At 51.4% G+C, this 19504-nt stretch overlaps 1 protein-coding gene across 5 annotated transcripts in view; it reads left to right on the top strand.

Moving 5' to 3' along the window:
* Nucleotides 1-18832, top strand: part of VRK3 (VRK serine/threonine kinase 3) — a 31368-nt gene extending 12536 nt beyond the window's left edge. For 4 of the 5 annotated variants that reach the window (XM_036232635.1, XM_016125679.2, XM_036232634.1 and 1 more), the window contains exons 6-15: nucleotides 297-355; nucleotides 1239-1305; nucleotides 2596-2680; nucleotides 2952-3057; nucleotides 4598-4690; nucleotides 6828-6960; nucleotides 7984-8104; nucleotides 13368-13426; nucleotides 16046-16194; nucleotides 18460-18832. In XM_036232635.1, coding sequence (XP_036088528.1) covers nucleotides 297-355; nucleotides 1239-1305; nucleotides 2596-2680; nucleotides 2952-3057; nucleotides 4598-4690; nucleotides 6828-6960; nucleotides 7984-8104; nucleotides 13368-13426; nucleotides 16046-16194 — 872 coding nt within the window. In that variant the 3' untranslated portion in view covers nucleotides 18460-18832. The remainder of the gene's footprint in view (nucleotides 1-296; nucleotides 356-1238; nucleotides 1306-2595; nucleotides 2681-2951; nucleotides 3058-4597; nucleotides 4691-6827; nucleotides 6961-7983; nucleotides 8105-13367; nucleotides 13427-16045; nucleotides 16195-18459) is intronic. The other variant, XM_016125681.2, reaches the window with a different exon arrangement.
* Nucleotides 18833-19504: the final 672 nt, after the last annotated feature.

The raw sequence follows: 19504 nt of genomic DNA, 5'->3' as shown, positions 1-19504 counted from the left end.
ACTAGGGAACGCCAGAGCCCTCCTGGGATTCAGGTTGGCCTACGCCAGCCACGGGCCGCATTGGGGGCAGGACAGCAGATTCGGCCTCTCTGTTAATGACTCATTTTGCAGTAACAGAGAGAAGGCTGGGAGGTTGTGGGGAAGGAACCTGTTTGAAAATAAGGAGGAACAGTTCTCGAAAGCCCAGCATTTACTTGACTCTGAACAGAAACCGGTGCTCATTTCTGGCAAGTTTGAGGACGATGATGCTCACTTTGCCTGTAGGTGACAGCCTCTCATTTTGTCCATCCACACAGCTGAGCCCATCTCCGCCTGCGTGTCAAGTTCCCAGAAACAGAGATTCTCACTTAAACTAGTGAGTGGTGGTGGGGCAAGAGGGGTGGGGGGGCTCTGGGGCTTCGACCAAGGCCCCATCGATTGCCAAGCCCTGCTGTGGCCTGTGCCCATGAAGCTGCAGGCCTTGGGCGCAGCACATCTCCCTCTGGGCTGCAGGCTTTCTATCACCCCGAGCCTTGCCTCGTATGCTTTCCGGCCACGTGATCCGAGCATGTGCTGCCACCCCCCCCACCTCCAGGGCTAGCTTCCCGCATCTGTGAAAAGGAGCCAGTCTGGACCCACTCGCCCACCACCCACCTGCCTTGTAGCATGTTTTTATTGAGCGCCTACTATAATACATCACTGCGCTGGGTGTCGGGGTCCAACAGAGAACCAATCAGATGGGGTCCCTGTGCTGAGGAGTCAGTGAACTCATGCCTGACTTTAGAATACAGGAAACGTGCACTTGAGGGGGGCCCAAGGGAAAAAATTAATTGAGAAAGAGCAACCAGCGGTACAAGTTGCATCCTTCACAAAGCAGAGGAAGGGGAGGGCCTGCCCCAGCCCATTAAGGCAACAAACAACCTGAAAGTTGCCCACTTCTCTTCTGCCCACACCCCATTGGCCAGAATTCATCATGTGGTTGGTCATTCCTTACTGCAAGGGAGAGTGGGAAATGTAGTCTCTAGCTAAAGGCCACGGGTCTAGGGAAAATTTACAGATGCAGTAGGGGGCAACTGGAGGTCTCTGATACGTATTCTTGTGCAGCACCCTAGGGAATTTGATTCTGATGTGCAGGATCGGATGGAGAACCTGGGTTTTGCTGGTATTACCCTGGGGTGACATATGGCCAGTGATCACCTGGGAGCCCTCGTCTAAGAGATTCCAGTGCGACAGGCTTCTCCCCCTCTGTCCCCAACTAGGACGCCAAGGATGGACGTTTGTTCAACGAGCAGAACTTCTTCCAGCGGGCTGCCAAGCCTTTGCAAGGTATTCCACAGGGAAGTAGGCAAGGGCTAGAGACTTGGGGGTACCAGCTTGCTTAGAACAACTAGCTTCTCCCCAAAGGTGTGGGGAGAATGGGGATTAAATTAAAGGCCCAGATGTGCTCTGGTCATTCCTCAGGTCTCAGAGGACAGACCTGGACTGAGGCCAGCTCTTACCAGCTCTTCTCTCTCTCTCTCTCTCTCTCTCTCTCTCTCTCTCTCTCTCTCTCTCTCTCTCTCTCTCTCGTTAATTAATTTATTTCTTTTTAATTCTTCAATGTCACCACATTCTTATCAGCTCGAGAGACAAGTATTGAATTTTCAGAAATACTGCAAACCAGTTGTTAAACATTAGCCATTACCAAAATTAAATACATCAACTTAACAGTTAAACAAATTCATTAACATGAGTAATAAATATTCAAAACTCATCACTTAATTATTTATCTACATTTCTGTTATCTGTACTCTTGAGGCTATTTGCATCTATTGTATCTGGATGGTGAAGACACTGCATAATGCATAGTGGCATGCTGCCACACATCAAGTTCTAACTCCACATTCTGTGTTATGTCAATAGCTTGAACTTGACCATGGTGGGAAGTATTTATACAACAGAAATTGGCAAACACTACAGATCAGGGCTGTTTTCCCCTGAACGGCCAGTTGTTAAAATTTTATCAGCGTACCACTGGATCTATACCATCTAACTCAGAGGTCCCCCAACCTTTGTGGCACCAGGGACCGGTGCTCCTATGAGAATCTAATGCCTGATGATCTGAGGTGGAGCTGAGGCGGTGATGCTGGCGCTGGGGAGCGGCTGCAGATACAGGTGAAGCTTCACTCGCCACTCATCTCCTGCCATGTGGCCTGGTTCCTAATAAGCCACAGACTGGCACCATCTATGGCCCAGGGGTTGGAGACCCCTGATCTAACTGAGATCCTGGAACATGGGTGGACATCTAGTGACATTATGACCAGTTTAGATGTTTCCTGATCTTATTAGTTATACGTGTGAATTCAGAAGTAGTTTTGGCATTCTTATGCCTTCCACTTCAGATTTGTATATTCTTTCTTCCACGTTCACTCCTTGTCATCTGTAGATATAGATGACAGACATTCAGGGGTCAACTAGCCACCCCATTTTCACCCACCCACAGAAGTGCATCTCTGACCAGGAGACCCAGGGTCCGGTCTGGGTTCAGGCACACTGTTTCTGGTTTGAGAATGAGCTGTTGTCCCTATGGGCCTGGGACCAGGTGGGCCCTAACCTCTCAGGCCCTGCCTCCCACAGTGAACAAATGGAAGAAGCTGTACTCGGTCCCCCTGCTGGCCATCCCCACCTGTGTCGGTTTTGGCATTCACCAGGACAGGTACAGGTGAGTTGCCTCACTTGCCTCCCACCTCACTGACCCTTTCTTTCTCGCTCCATCATGTGCTCAGGTGTGGCTGGGGCCCTGTAGCCATTGGCCAGTTAGTGGCTTCCTCTCCCTGCTTCGAGCCAGGCTGACCCCCCAGCAACCAGAACTTGTAATCTTGCCAGGGAACAGGACCTCAAAGCCACCCAGCTGCAGTCCAGCCTTGGTGGCCTGTACTCCGCCTCATTCCATAGTCATCTCTCCCACCTCCTGGGCTACCCATGTCTTCCAGGTTCTTGGTGTTCCCCATGCTGGGGAGGCCCCTTCAGTCAGCCCTGGATGACAACCCGAAGCACGTAATGTCCACGCGCTCTGTGTTCCAGATGGCCTGCCGGTTGGTACGTTACTGGGCGTGCTGGCTCTCGTCTGGGGGATGGCACACTGGGTTCTCGTGTGTTACCTGGGCTTGCTGGCTCCCGTCCGGGGGATGGCACACCGGGTTGTAGTTCATCGGTCTGTTTGTTCATTGACACATTCAGCTCGTGCCTCCTCCTGCTAGACAGTGGGGGGCGGGGGTGGCACACTGACAGAGGTGAACCCATTAGAACCAGAGTAATAAGCATTATCATGAGAGGTGTTCAGAAGGCCATGGGAGTTGGAGGAAGGGGCCTCAGCCTCAAATTGAGGGGTTTGATCGCGCTTCCCAACAGAGGTTTTTTCCTCAGGTGCCGGGTGGAGTGGGAATGGAGATATGTGGAAAGAATATTCCACATATTCCTTTTGCTCAAGGATGCAGCTTGGGCAAAAGCTTGTATGGGAGAGAGAGCGTGAGGTTCGTCCATTCCTTCATCTGTCCTTTCGTTAAATATTTATCAGGTCCCTGCTAGTGTCAGGCACCATTCCAAGGACCAGGAGGATGGTGTCACACAGTTGCACAGGTTGTGAAAAGTGCTCTGAATAGAAATGTCCCCTGCTGTGGTGGAGGGTAAGAGAGCCCAATCAAAATGCAGGAGGGGCAGAAGTGGTAGCGTAGTGACATGTTAGGTGAGTCCCAAAGATCTTTATGCCCAGAGTGTCTGCAGTGTGACATGAGGAGGAAAGGGTAGGAAATGAGGTTGGCGTGGAGAAGTCAGCAGTAACCAAATCACACAGAGCCTCAAGACACCAAGCTGAGGAGCTGGTACTCTGTCCTGAGGGCACTGGGAGGACTGGGAGCAGGGTAGGTAGGTGCAGGGTCAGCTCCGGGGGCAGAGGGACCCTGTGGGCCATGTGGGGAGGGACTGGAGGGGGTGAGGTGGAGGCCACGTGAGGTCAGCATGAGGACAAGGCCTGAGAAGAGGCCAGGCTGCGGGAAAAGAGAGTTTGTAGGACAAGCAGAATTTGGTTGACAGTTAAGCCTTGGGTTCAAGGGGGTCTTGGAGGTGCCATTAGGATGTAACTAACACCTAGGCAGTTTAATATTCGAGTGTGGTGCTCAGTAGAAAAGTCAGAGCTGGAGATAAAAATATAAATTGCTTAACTAAATTGATTTCTGCTCTTTAGGAGAAATGAGAAGAAGCCTGATGTACAGGATCTTGGGTTTTGGGTTTTTTGTTTGTTTGTTTGTTTGTTTGTTTTCTGCAGGAAGTATTAAGTACCCAACATCTTCTCCTGAGTTTGCAATCAACTAAAAAATAGATGCAAGAGATAAATAGAAAACCAAATATTAGCTTTAATGCTGAATACTTTTAAAGCCTTATTTGAAGACACGATGTGGTTTGCCATAGAGTGGGCTTCCTGATGTGTCACCCAGAATCAGTCAGGCTTAACCCGCCCACCCCCGGTCACATGCAGAGCTGCACGACCCCAGGCCTAGCAGTAGGGATTCGTTCATGGGCTCTGCATCAGAGCTTCTTTGTGTTAGTCATGCTACTCACAGAGCTGCTTTCTGTCTCCCAGCTGGACGCCCTGGAGTTCCTCCACGAGAATGAGTATGTTCATGGAAATGTGACAGCTGAGAATATCTTTGTGAATCCAGCGGACCTGAGCCAGGTAATAGCCAGGTCCTCCCCGCCCTGGAGTTTTTCTGGGCTCCAGACCTCATCTGTCTCAAAACTTCCATTTGTTTTACAATGCTATTGCAGACAAAGGATTGCTCGCCATCATATATAAAGAGCTTCTTTGAATAAGAGATAAAGCAAATTAGTAGAAAACCGGACAAACGATAGGGAAAGTAGTTTATAGAAAACTCCACAGGTTAGTTAAATATCTGAAAAGATGATCAACCTCCCTAAAAATTATAGAAATGAAAATTATTTTCATCCTTTAGTAAAATTAAAAAATATTAAAAAGAATAGTAATATATATTGGTGATAAGAATGTAAGGAAATAGAAATTCTTATATCTTGTTGGGCAGCCTTTTTGGAAGGAAACTTGGATACAATAGTCAAAATTTTATATGCACCAGGATTGTTCTAAGGTATATATACAAAATGTCCCTGACAACATTGATTGTAATAGGAAGACCTTAATTAAATATTCTTGGTAGGATACTGATTAAATAGCATTTTAAAATAAATTTGAATTGCTCTTTCAACTGCAAATGACAACAACTGAATTTAACATAACTAAGTAAAAAAAAAATTTAGGGAGGGAGTACAATTTATTAGTCCATGGAATGGAAAAATCCAAGACTGACTTTAGGCATGGCCAAATCCAGGAATGCAAGCCCTGTCTTGGGAAACTGGTTCTTCCATCCCTGGGCTTCTCTTGTTTCTGCATTGCTCACTGTCAGGCAGACTCTCTTTCCTTTTGGTGACAGAATCACTACCAGCAAATCAGGCTTCAATCCCCTCAGCTCAGCAACCCATTGGCAATGGGTCAGGAGAGCCCCACCTCAGTTATGTGGACCGAGAGTTGAGAGAAGTGATCCCAAAGAAAAATCCCAGAACTATATTAGAGTGCCCTAGAGAAGCAGAACCAACAGAGTGTGTGTGTGTGTGTGTGTGTGTGTGTGTGTGTGTGTGCGCGCGCACGCGTGTGCGCACATTTACAGAAAGATTTATGATAGGGAATTAGCTCACACAGTTATGAAGGGTGTGAGTCTCAAGTCTGCACTTGGCAAGCAGGAGACCCAGCAGAGCTGACGGCATAGTTCCCGTCTGAAAGCTGGCAGACTCGAGACCCAAGAAGAACCAGGGTTTCAGTTCAAGTCCAAGGCAGGAAAAGACCAGTGTTCCAGCTCGTGCAGTCAGGCAGGAGGTGTTCCCTGTCACTCAGCCTTTTTGTTCTATTCAGGCCTGCAACTGATTGCACAAGGTCCATCCACATTAGGTGCTTAGAATATGACTTACTTAGAATATGATTTCAGTGTTAATCTTCTCCAGAAACACACCTTTGCAGACACATCGAGAACATTGTTTGGACAAATATCTGGGCACCCTGTGGCCCAGTGAGGTTGACTTATAAAATTAAGTATTGCAAACTGTGACTAGAGGAAAAGGATGTAAATTATGGACAAAAGCAACAGTTGTCCATTATCCATACAGCAGAAAACCATGCAGCATTAAAAAGCAGATGTGGCTAACTGTGTGTAGATAAGCACTTTACTTTTTGTTCAGCCTCATAATAACCCTGCGAGGTGGGGAGTGTCGTTGGTTCATTTTACAAATGGAAAAATCCAAACATGAAGAAGTTTCATAACTTGCCCAAGGTTGCACAGCCACTAAGGGCCAGGCCATCACTTGAACCTGGTCTGACTCCAACATTTATGCGCTGAACCACTATTAAAATGCAAAAAGCTGAGAGCCTGACAGGAAGTAGAGCTCAATCACTCTGTGGAAAACTAGAGCCCCTTCCTGTCCACACATGCTTCTTCCTGTCCACACGTGCTTACTGATTTCCAAGAAAACACTTGGGAACAATGCATAAGAAACTGCTATTGTATTTGTTGTTAGTGTATTTATTATTGCTCATTTATTGTTTACCAGTATTAGGTTACTTCTAGGTGGTGGGTTTATGGGGCTGGGGAACAATAGGGACGGGTGGTTTGGGTGCTTTTCGCTTCACACGCTTCTGTACTGTTTAGCATTTGGTTGTTTCACATCATACCCACGATTTAAATCTCTGACTCCACAGAGTCCAAGCCCCTAATCTCCAAACTGTTTGACTCCTCTGAATGTCCACACAGGTAACCCTGGGAGGCTACGGCTTCGCCTTCCGCTATTCCCCAGGTGGCAGACACGTGGCCTACACGGAAGGTAGCAGGAGCCCACATGAGGGAGACCTTGAGTTCATTAGCATGGACCTGCACAAAGGATGTGGTAAGAGCCCCGGTAGAGGGATCGGGACCATGCAGACATGCTTCTCGTACAGGGGCAGCCTTAGGTCTTCACAGCCACCTGCAGAGGTGACCTGACGGAGGTGACCAGACACTGGAGTCATGCTTCAGAAGCTACAATAGGGATTCAGAACTGCGGGTAGCATCCTGGAACACTAGGGAGTTGCGAGTAGTGGTTCAGCACCAAGGACAGAGGGCTTGAAACATGAGCATTGCCCAAGAGTCATCCCAGAGATGCTGTTGAGGGAGCAAGTAGTTGGTTGTCCATGTCCGGAACACAGAAGTCAAGTCTGGACAGAGATTCAGGTGTCTGCAGGATCTCAGGAGTTGTCAGCTCTAGTCCTGGGAGAGGAATGGGATTTTTCGAGGAAAGTGTGTGGAATGCAGAGAAAGCCCAGGGCAGATCCCTTAAGGAGGTCTCAGCTCTTTTCCCAAACCCCTTGATATTGCCATCTATGTGCCTGCCCACGTCCTCAGCAGACTGTGCTCATCCAGGGAAGGGATGGTGCCTGTGCTCCCAGCATCAGGTGGCAGAAGGCCTGGCACAGTCAACTCAGTGTGTGTTGAATGCCTACACGAATTGTCTAAATCATGGCATTTAGGAAGCATAAGAAAAATAAAACCCAGTGGCCTCCTTTACGCCTCTACTGAGGCTGTATCCTGTGCTCCCTCCTGCCTTGTTTTGCTTTCTCCATAGCCCAGGTGCTATGATCCAAACTCTTCTAGAACTGGAGAATGGGGTGGGGCCTGGCGCACAGGACTCTGAGGGCTCATTGAATGAATGAGTATGTGAATGAAAGATAAGTAATGAGACCATGAGCTAGTGAGGCAGGGACGAAGGGGTGGCTGAGAGGGTAAGAGTGAGGAGTGAACAGGTGAGAGCCCGTGGTTTGGGTGGTTGAGTGCATGAGCACGTGGTTGAGTCAGAGAGAGGAAGGCAGGGGGTGGACATGTCAGCAAGTGAAGCGTCTGGACTGAACCACCACCTCTTTCCCTCCCTCTCCAGGGCCCTCCCGCCGCAGCGACCTCCAGGCTCTGGGCTACTGTTTGCTGAAGTGGCTTTATGGGACCCTGCCCTGGACAAACTTCCTTTCCAGCATTGAGGATGTCATGAAGCTGAAACAGAAGTGAGTCTGGGGGTCAGCAGAGCCCAGCACTGGCCCCGGCACCCCTGCAAGTAGAGCAGAGTCTCACAACCCAGCAGGGGACAGAAAGGAGAGGGAGGCAGCATGCAGCAGCTCCGAGGCCCATGCAGTTCTCGGGCATGAGCTCTGCCATCTGTTCCAGCAGACAGGAGCATGGGCTAGATCCAGCCTCAGCACTGCAGTTTGTGGGCGGGCAGCTAGACTGCCACAGACCTCAGAGTCCTCGGTCAGGGGTCCCTTGAGCACCCACCACAGGGCCCTTGGAAAGATTTGAGGGTGACCGGCCCACAGCACTCAGCACACAGCCTGACCCGGGGAAAATGCTCACCGTGCACAGGTCACCATGGCTCGTTCATTCCTTCATGAGCACACAGGCAACCCAAGAAGTTAAGTCTGGGCCCTGCCCCGGCATAGGGCAACACCAGCCACCGGTGTTCACACTTTGTCTCCCTCGCCTCTGCATGTAAAACCACCAGATCCTGCTAGTTTGGGTTCAAACATTCAGCACCAAGGACAGCGGAGTGAGCTGGCTGCAAAGGGAAGTGCTAGGTGTGGGTTCAGCACCCCGGACAGAGGGCAACGAAGCACAGGAAGACGTTGGCATGCGCGCTTTGGTCTTCAGCACCAAGGACAGTGGCCATCAGACGCAGGGCAGCCCAGTGGGTTGAGAGGTTGGGGTTCAAGGTCTGGAGGGTAAGAGTTGCCCAGGAGTCACAAGAGGGGCTGTTCAGGGCGTGTTCGGCTGTCTGAAGTGCGGGAGTGAAGTCCACATGGAAAGTCAGAGCCGGGCGGTATCTCGGTGGGCAGCAGAAGCCTTGGGAAAGGGCAAGGTTTTCCGAGGAGTATGTAGAGTGGGAAGAGGGGCAGCTCCAGTGAACGGCCTTGGCCCGGCCTACTTCTCAGGTCTCAGTGTGCTGAGCCACTGGTTCTTCCTGAGCCTCTCCTTTTTGCTCCTTTTACATCCCCCACCTTTCTTCTCTCAACTGAGGACACCCGCTCAAAAGTGGCTAATGTATGTTTTACTGGCGTGTTTGCTTAAATGTATCTGTATCCTTAAGCTTGCGTGATGGTGGCATTGTCTGTGTTTGACTACAACAAATGTTATTCTCTGAACCTCATCTGTTTCTGGCTTTGTTCACTCAACACTATATTCTTCAGCTTTAACCACATCATTGTATATGCATGTTTTACTGCCTCTGACTACTGCTTCTAATAAGTTTGTATAGATGTGTCTGTGTTCTTGAACAACGTATGAGTGTATTTAACTTACATAAATGGCACTTTGCTCTAAATTTAATTGTTTCTTGCTTTCTTCCACTTAGTGCTGTATTTGTGAACTTTTAACTACATTTCTAATTCCCTACCTCTGAATACTTCTCCTAAATTTGTTTGTTTAGATGTATCTGCGTCCTTGAAAAATATGTCATGTCATTGTTGGGTGCGTGTGTGATTGGCAAATGCCCTGAATCTCCTGCTCCTTGGGTTCCAGCTCAGTCGTCACTGCGCGGGAACCCCTTCCGTCAGTTGTGCTGTGTGTGCTCAGAGGAAAGGGTTTGCCCCTGTCCCATTGGCTTGCTCATAATGACATGTTCAAGGCCAGTGTTTGTCACATGCTCGTCTGCACCGGGCACTGCCCCAGTCCTTCCTGTGTTGTCCTCAGAACAATCCTGAAGTAAGTGCCCTCGTCATCTGGGGCACAGAGAGCATAGGTAATCAGCCTCAGTCACACAGCCACTAAGTAGAGATACTCAGACTCAACACTCAGGCAATGTGACTGCAGAGAAGGCCTTTTTGCCTCAAGGTCAGTGTCTCCCAGGTGCAGGAGGCTCACGGGTGGGTTAGTGGCGCTTGGACACAGCCTTCCCCCATTCAGCACGTGCATACTGAGCACCTACTATGCTCCAGGTTTCATTATAGGCCTTGGGACCCAGGAATAACTAAGATACACACACCCCACCCCAGGGAACTCACACCCGGTGGGGGAGACAGTAAAGAGATCAGAGTGAGATGCAGAGCTTGTCTGAGGGCAGACTGAGGAGGGCCGTGGGGTCAGCCCTGGGGGTCTGCCAGTGGGGCTGTCGGCGTGGGTCAGAGTGTGGGTGTGTGCACCTCTTTTAGACTTAACGGGTAGGCAGGTCTCACGCCAGTGGCAACAAGGAGATCACCTCCAGCAGGACAGCGAGGCAAGGAGGAGGGTTCACTTTGGTGATGACATGACATGCAGTGAACATCTCTGCAGAGGGAGGGAGGGGTGGTAAGTGAGGCCCCGGGGTTCCTGGATCCCTGGCTCCCACGCATGATCTCCGCATCAGAAGCCAGCCGCAGAACCCGCCAGGACACGAGCCGTGGCCCTGTTCCCTTGGAGTTCATTTTGTATTTATTTTCTAGTTTTTCTAGTAATTTTCCACTTTTGAAATGAAGCCAGGCAAAAACAGCGACTCATAGAATCAGTAAACACAGGCAGTGGGAGCATCCGGCCCCATTTGCCAAAGCAGCAAGTGCACCTGAAGTTTGTGACCCGCTCCTTTACTCACTCTGTTTTGTTGGTTCTCACAGGGAGACCCCAAAACATGGGCTCAAATGAAGCAGATGTTTATTTCCCTCTCACTGGCACCCCAGGGTCGGAGGCCAGGGGCGGCCAGCGCCGCGGCCCCCTGTGGCAGCGCGTGTTTCTCTCCGGCTGTGAGCTCCGGTGCCGTCCCTACCATTCCTTCTAAAGGACAGAACTGGAGACGGTCATCTCTTGGTTGCGTGGGCACCCTGAGCTGCAGTGGGGCTGGGAAATGTCTCCGGCCTGTGGCTGCTGACCCTTGGGATTCTACCATCGAATGGGAAAGGTGACACTGGGTCACAGGTAGCAGATTCTCCACAGTGCCTCCTCGAGTCACATTTCTGTGAGGCAGGGGACCAGCCACGTCCGCTCTCTTTGTCACCGTGTTGTTTGCAACACAGTGCTTGGCACGGCGTGGGTGCATGTGAAATAGTCGCGGAGTGAGTGAAGGACTAAGGAATGGATATATGAGCATTCATTTTCAGGCCCAGGCTTCTGTGTAGACACACAGGGCAAGCAGATGTGCCCCAGCCTCGGGGGTTCCCAGGCTGAGAGGTGACGGAGAGGAAGCAGGCCCTGCGTGTGAGGGTGAGAGCAGCCCTCGGAGCATTGCGGGAGCCAAGGGGAGACACGTGACCTGGCCTCAGCTGCTGGGAGCCTTCACCCAGAGCCCCTGACCTGGCCCGCAGAGAGCATAGCAGTTCTCCAGGCAGGGAAGGGGGTGGCGGGGCTTCCAGGCAGACAGGACAGCACATACATGAGTCCTTCGTTCATTCATTCATAACCTGTTTTTCTGAGCACTTCTGTGTGCCAGTCCCTGTGCTGGGAAGTGCTGGGCACCCAGATGTGAATCAACCGAGGGCACTTCTTACCATCAGTGAAACCACCCGCCGGGGCTCTGCTGAGTTGAATCCTGCCCCTCTGCCTCTCCTGACTCCTAAGAACGGTGGCATTTCCTTTTCACGGCTCTCCCACCTTCTCCTTCAAAGAGGTCATTGACAATGAGAAGCACTTTGCTAAGAGGCTCTGTAATGCCAGGTTGGTGCAGAGTTAGTAAGATAGGTCCTTGTGATCATTTTGATATTGATTTCAGTACGAGTCACCATTGATTCCAGAGCTGCAGTCCCAACAATGACCTCGGAGGGAGGGCCGGGCACGGGAAGACGTGGGTGGTGGGCAGTGCTGCTGTCGTGGACCCCCCAGCCCAGTTGGGTGATTCAGTGCAGTAACCACAGGGATCATAAGGGGGTGATGTTGGCAAGTGCAGGTTTACTGGAACCCTAGCTTGTCCTCTAGAGCAGCAGTCCCCAACCTTTCTGGCACCAGGACTGGTGCTCCTATGAGAATCTAATGCCTGATGACCTGAGGCGGTGCTGAGGCGGTGATGCTGGCTCTGGGAAGTGGCTGCAGATACAGATGATCCTTCACTCGCTTACTCGCTGCTCACCTCCTGCTGTGCGGCCTGGTTCCTAAAGGCCACGGACCAGTACCAGTCTCCTGGCCTAGAACCTCTCATTGGTGTGTGTGACCTTTTTCCATTCGCTCAACAAATATTTCTTCATTTTCTTGTACATCTTAGTTTTTCTGAAATAGTCGAATAGTGCGATGCCCTGAGGTGTTCTGTTGAGTGAGGGCCCCCGCTGGGAAGCACAGATGTGATTCGGATCCGGTCCCTGGGGCCTGGGAGGTCCCAGGGCAGCGACAGCCTGTAGGGGAAAAACTCCTCATGCAGTTTACAATGTCCAGAGGATGGCACAGCCCTTTTGGGCCTTCACTGGCTTTTGGTCATTCACGTGCCACACACATCCTGAGCCTGCGGGCGGAGAGGGGTCTGACCTGGGCCTCCTCTTCCCGTTGCCGTGAGGCATCTGTGGACCTCTGCCCAGGGTGACAGGCACTCAGGAGGCAGTGATTTCCTCTCCCTGGAGCGGGGAAGCTTCCGGGAGGCCAGTCCCAAACTGTGTCCAGAAGGGGAGCAGCCACCTGGCAGGCGTCAGGTGGCGAAAAGCCATCCAGGGCAGGGGACTATGTGTGCAGAGGCAAGAGACACGGGTGGACTTGGTTGGAGGACTAGAAAATATTTGGTGTGGCTGGAGCAGTGAGGTGGGTGGGAGGAAGTCAGGGGGACAAGGGCAGAGGGGCTGGCAGCCCTTCATACCAGGGGCTTTCCCAGCTAAGGTTAAACACATTTCAGCCCTCGCACTGGAAGCCAGTGTCTGTTATGTGGTCTGTTTAATGCCACGTTTTCCACGTTTTGTGCTTCATGTTGGCTATTTCGCGGTTTAGCGTAGCCGCAGGCATAGTGCTGAAGTGTCATTTGGTCTCCCTCAGTATGGGAAGCCCGCAGCGTGGCTCACAGAGAACACACGTGTATTGGGGGCAGGGGGCTCCTTCAGGCACGAGGCTGAGTGCTGCTGGGCGTGAGTTCAACGTGAATGAATCCTCATTATGTTAAATACGGCGCCTTTAAACACAGACCTACATAAAGTCATGAAAATGCCATCAGGGGCTCGCAGGAACCCGATGCTGTGCTGCCCCTAAAGGCAGGTTCAGAAGTCGCTAGCTCAGCATGCAGGGTGGCCATGCGGAGTGTGACCACTGTGCATAGCAAGGCACCTGTGCACCTGGGAGACCTGGTCACAGGTCTCTCTCCCCTCCGCAAAAGACCTTTTGCATGTACCTCTGTCCTGTCAGGTTTCTTGACAACCCAGAGGCCCTCGTGGGACAGTGCTGTCGCTGGATGAGTCCCTCAGGTATGTCCTAAAGGGGGGACAGGCGGGGCTGGGAAGGAACCCTTTTGTTTTCTTTCTTTGAATTTTCTAAATTACGTGTATATATACACACGCGCGCGCGTGCTCAGTGTAGAAAAGCAAAAACCTTCTCCCAAAATTCTGAAGTGTTCCTGAATAGTAATAACAATATACACACATACAATGGATTTTTTTAAATTGAATCATGTATACTAGTCTCCAATTTTGTTGTATTTTTTTCATTTAAGAAGGGTATATCTTGGAGATTTTCTGTGTCGGTGTTTGTAGGATTTTGTCAGCATTTTTTTTTTTAATTGTGATAAAGTACACGGTAATGTCAGTGTTTTGAAAATGTAGTCGTGACACATTACTCAGTTTAATGGGTCAAGAACATGATTTTTAAAAATTTAAACAGACAAATTATGAGTGCCTTGCAGGAGCTAAGGAAATGTATGTGAGATGTTAGCTTCAGAGATACATAATTATACATATGTGTGTGTGTGTATAACAGGTTGTAATGTAAAATGGATTTATATTTATAATTATGTGTCAGTTTAAAAACATTTCAAAACAGTGGTCTGGGTGCAGCAATCCATCATGCACGATATAATCCATCATATGAATATATATTAATTTATTTCACCAGCTCTTCATTGATAAACATTTAGATTGTCTCCAACTTTCTGACATTAAAATCTCTACTTTTTTCTTTATGGGGTTTTGGTTTAATTACTAATATTATATTTACTTATAAAATAATTTAAACCGAACTGAACTGTGTGTAACACAAAGTGAAAGTTCCTGTCTCTCTCTCGTCCCCTCCCCAGTCATACTTTCAAAGTAATCACTGTTAATAGCATGGCGAGTGCATATGTATCGGTTATCTGTCGCCTCGTAACAAGCCACTTCAAAACACAGTGGCCTGAAACAACAGCCATGTTGTTTCTCTGCGGTTCTTTGGACCGTATGGCTGGGTTCGGCAGGTAGTTGATCAACTCATCTTACTGGGCCATCCCTGCGGGTGCTGCCATCCGGCAACTAGACAGGGCGGCTGGCCCAGGTGGTCCCTCTGCCTTCCGTCTGGTGGCTGCCACCGGCTTGTCACAGGAAGATCTAGGCCTTGGCTAGGACAGCGCCCACCTCCCCCTCCACCCCCATCCTTCCCCCCACCTCCCACCCCGTCTGTGCTCCTCGGGGCCACGCCCCCTGCCGCCTGCTGGACCAGCTTTTCACACGGCTTCTTCCAAGAGGGCAAGAGTGACATACCAAGCACGGGCGTCCCGGACACCCCTCCTGCCTGATTCAGACAAGCCACAAAGCCAGTCCACTCCCCAGAGGCAGAGGAGTGGCAGTCACATTACCAAGGGACACGCAGGCCAGACGGGGATGGGGGCTGGCTGCCCAGCCTCTGCTACCTGCCGCCAGCCCTCGCTCTGAAAGAACAAACAAAACCATTGCTTTTTTTACAAAACTGTTTTGGTTTTTTTTCATTAATTACCATTGGGGCTTGTCCTTCTGTCCTGTTGCTCATACATCTACCAGCTGTACAATACTCACGGCTCAGCCAAACTGTCATTCTTAGAAACCCCTGGGTTTAAATCACAGCCCCTGCACAAGTACTTCCTTGCCAGCCTTGGGTTGTAGCCCACTGCTTTTGCCTGGGCGGGCCTGGCCCTCCCCTGGGAGGAAGTCACAGCCTCCAGTTCCTTAGAGAGGTGCCAGCCGGGGGCATTGGTGCGTAGGTAAATGTGCCCCTCTGAGCCTCCGCTTGTGTAGACGGGCCAACAGCCCGTCTGGGGTTGCCCTCAGAATTCAAGCAGAACCCTGTGCACAGAGCTGCTGCCCCCCCCAAACTAAATGTAGACATTCCCCAGGTGGGGGCTCTTATGACTGTTCCTGCTGGCATCATAATTGGCACCTTTTAAAAGCTTTTGTGCTTTATTTAGGGAAAAAAACAGCCAGAAGTTTCTCTTTTAAACTGTGTCCCGGGCCTGTGTCTGTCAGTCAGTGAACTAAGAGTTGTTTTACGTTTGGAAATGGCTGGGAAAAAAAAAAAAATCAAAAGAACATTTCATGACATGTGAAACTTACCTGAAATTCAGGGGGCAGCGTCCATGAATAAAGCCGGCTGGGCACAGACAGCCATGCCATCGGCTGACCTGTCGTCTGTGGCCGCTTGTGTGTGAGAACAGCTGAGCCGCGTCCTTGTGACACAGACTGCTCAGCACACAATGCCAAAAGCATTTACTCTGGACTTGACTATAAAAGCCTGCTGGTCCCATTTTAGAGATACACACTATGTACGTACAGGTAAAATGACGTAATTAGCTGAGATTGACTTTAAAACTGCAGGAGGGGGAAGCGGAGGGAGTTTGGATGAAACAAGGTTGGCTGTGCGTCAACTGAGGCCAGTGATGGACTCGCTGGCGTTTTTGACACCATTCTGCTGTTGCATATGTTTGACGTTTTATAAAATTTAAAACAAATCTAAGTGCCTGTGGCAGTGCCGGGTGCAGGAAGCACTGAGCAAGTGGGCGTCACGGCTGAGACCTGGGCACAGCCCCAAGGCTCTGGGTTGGGGGCCCCACAGGCCTCTCCATGATGGGGATGTCTCGCCCACAGAGACCCTGCAGGAGTACCTGAAGGTGGCCATGGCTCTTCAGTATGACGAGAAGCCACCCTACACCCTGCTGAGGAACAGCCTGGAAGCCGTGCTGCAGGACCTGCGGGTGGCAGCCTATGACCCCGTGGACTTACCCATGGTGCCCTAGGTGGGTTCCCCTGGGCGAAGTTGGAGACTTACCCCCTCTTGCCACCCCGGGCTCTGCCTGCCAGACGCTACCTGCTGCTTTTTCCAAGATGCCAGCTTCCCCAACGGACGCTGGATTCTTCCACATGGTGTTTTTCAATCCCAGGAATCACGAGTAGTAGAAACTCGGTTCAAAGGGGCTTTTAGGACGAGGCAGATTGAATTGGCTCCCGTAGCTAGAAAAGTCTAAGGGAAGAGCTTTAGCCCTGACGGTTCAGGGCCTGGAAAGCAGCCTCGGGCTGTGAGCGACCTGCCTGTCGTTCTCTGGCCCTTCTTTCTTCCCTCTGTTCCGCCGCCCATCTGCCTGTCGTCTCTGCTGTCCTTTGGGTTGGCTCCCCCACCCCTTGACACTCAGTAACTCAGGGCTCTGCGGGCTGTGCCACGCCTTGCTCTTCACCGCATGGGTGTCTCAGCACCGCCCTCGTGTGGGGAGGGGACCTCTCAACCTGTGTCTGCCGGGTTCCTCGGCTTCTGTTTACACACCGCGTTGCCTTGCACACCTGCGTGCCCAGGCCTTACTCGGCTATGCTCCTGTGTCTGTGGATGAAGTCCTCATCCTGAGCGAGAACTAGATCACCCTCCATCGGGGCTGTCCCTGTGGACGCTCCCACGAGCATCGCGCGAGAGCATGCAGGAATTTCGGGAAGGTCAAAACAAAACCAAGTTCGCTTTATAGTCCCTCTTGGCAAGGCTGCAGGGAGACAAGCCCCTCAGAAGATGAGCTCCAAGGCTCTGCTCTGTCCATCGGGGCTGGCTGGACTCAGAGCTCCATGTTTGTCTGTCTTGGGTTCTCGAATGGAGGCGAGGTATCCTCTGCGGGGCGTTCAGTGACGTTTGTTACTGTCTGCAGACATGCTAGGTTGTCACAGCTGAGGAGAGGGTGCCACTGGCAGTGCTCTGGGCCCTCACGGAGCGCCGCCAGCCCCGGTGTCCGTCGTGCCAGGCTTGATGGAGCCAGTCCGAGCGCATCCTGAGCGGCCCCCTCCGGGGTGGCACCCCATCTGCCACAGCAGCCCTCTCCTGCGGGCACCTCAGTCACGGTGCTCCTCGCCCCCGCGGCCTGCACTCATCCCAACAATGACAGCATGAGATGACATACGTGCAAAGCCCTGCGCACAGGCCTGGTCACAGTATGGTCTGAGAATGCCAGGCCATGGGTTTAGGCTTCCCCACGGAGTGGTGGGCTCTCAGCCTTGATCTCAGACGCTCTCCCAAAGTGAAGGCGTGACTTCTCCACCGGGCCTCTCCAGCTCAGCAGGTGGCTCCTCCCCCCACTGTCCAGGAGACCTCCGGTCCACCCCATGCCCCATCCCTCCGGGCAGGCGCCAGGTCCCTTCCAGTCCATCTCCTCCGGGCCTTTACCCCAGCCCTCCCCCCCGGATTCCCCTGGAGGCAGTGAACCCTGTGGTCACCTGTCGTGATTGCCCACCGGTGGTGATCTCCATGAGGACGGGGCACATCTTTCTCTGGCCTCCTTGTCTTCTGCATGTCCTGGTGCCCAGAGTCTCCACCAGATTTATGGAGCACGTGGCTCCAGCCTTGTCACCGGGGCTGGCCTGTCTTACAGCACTCCTCCTGTGTGCCAGCGCCATGGAAATTTCAAAACACAAACCCTAACGGCCCCTCTTAGGATCGTTATAGTTTCAGACCTGCTTCCTCTCTGGGGACCACTTAGCCGCAGGTGTGTCCCTTGGTCAGGAGAAGCTGCTTAAGGTGCACGTGATGCTGCAGTCACCTGAAGACCACCTGGCCCCTGCTATAGGGCGGCTCCTTGCCCGGTCTGCGGGGCCAACCTCCCGCCTCTGCCTCCTCCAGCCCGCTCTGTGCTCCCCGCACTGTCCTCCCCTGAGATTCCAGACCCGGCAGAGCTCCGTCCCACCTCAGGACCTTGCACTTGGTGCCCCCAGAGCCCGCAGTGCTTTCCCCTCGTGTTTGCATGGCTGGCTCCTCACTTGCTCTCGGGATCCTGAGGCCTTCCCTGACCCCCCGCCCCCTGCCGTCAGGCGCCTCCCACCTGTCCTCTAGACTCTTACCACCAGCTTCTGCACAGTCCCTGCCTTGGCTGGAGGAAGAATGTATTCAATCTGCAGTCTCCGCCCCCCTCCTGCAGCTCAGCAGAGGTTCCTTGTTCCCTTTGTCCTCAAAAAGTACCTGGCACACCGCAGGGGCTGCTGGGGAGCTCCTGGAATGAAGGAGACACTAACAGCTGTTTTTGATTGTCTTCCAGAACTTTCAACTCACAGTTTGAAATAGAAAAAAAAAAAAGAAGAAACGTGACTCCAGTCCTGCTGTATAATCACACATAAGCTTCTAGAAAGATCCCTCAAATGTCGAATGTACATTCCTGCCACTTTAGACAACACTACTCCTCGGTAGTCTTGGTTATCGTGAGGGAACCCGGCAGTTAGGCTGCAGGTAATGTGAATGGCCGCCTTTCTACTGTCCCTTTCAGCCATCGTCCCCTGCCAGCCGCGGGGGCTGTGAATGGAGAAGACCCCCCAGCTCAAAGGCGGTGGATTGAGCCAGCCCCTCAGTGGGGACCCCTCCTGCCATCGGCACCACTACGCTTGTATAATAATAAATTGTTTCACTGGAGCTTAGAGAATCGAGTGTCTGCAAAAAAAGGTCCCTTGGGAAACTTTAGCGCCCCCCCCCTTTTTACCTCTTCTACCTACCCCTTCAGCCTTTTACCTAGCAATCACTCTCATTCGACTCTTCAGATGTAGACATCCCTGTGCCCGTTCTTCCATCCATCTTTCCGTCTGTCCATCTTTTCATCCATCCGTCCGTCCTTCTGTCCATCCATCCATTCTTCCATCTGTTCGTCCGTCCGTCCATCTATCCTTCCGCGTGTAGATCCACCTGGCCTTGTCACAGGGTTATATCCTGGTAAGCCCACGGTGAGACCCTGACACAGACCTATCTATACCTTCCATAAAAATGAACTCAAATACAAAACCAAAACTTCCGGAAGAAAACAGGACAAAGTCTATATGACTTTGGATTTGGTGAAAAGAAAAGAAGGAAAGGAAAAAAACTGCATTTACTGAGCTTGTTTGCCTGTTTCCTCGGCTGTGCTGTTTGTGGAGAGCTGGTTGCAAACTGACAAGGTCCTTGCAGTCTGTGAGGGTTATCTCGTCTCCAGGAATCCTAAAAATGGGAAATAGGAACAGATCGGAAAACAATGCGGTGTTGAAATGCAAAGGATTACTGCAGGGTATGGAGGTTGGGTGGGGATAATCTCATTTTAGCCAGCAAATGTATGCTTTGTA

The sequence above is a fragment of the Rousettus aegyptiacus genome, unplaced genomic scaffold (assembly GCF_014176215.1).
Source record: "Rousettus aegyptiacus isolate mRouAeg1 unplaced genomic scaffold, mRouAeg1.p scaffold_m13_p_14, whole genome shotgun sequence".
NCBI classification, from domain to species: domain Eukaryota; kingdom Metazoa; phylum Chordata; class Mammalia; order Chiroptera; family Pteropodidae; genus Rousettus; species Rousettus aegyptiacus.
Note: the sequence above shows the minus strand (reverse complement) of the source record. Positions and strands in the feature narration are given on the sequence as shown.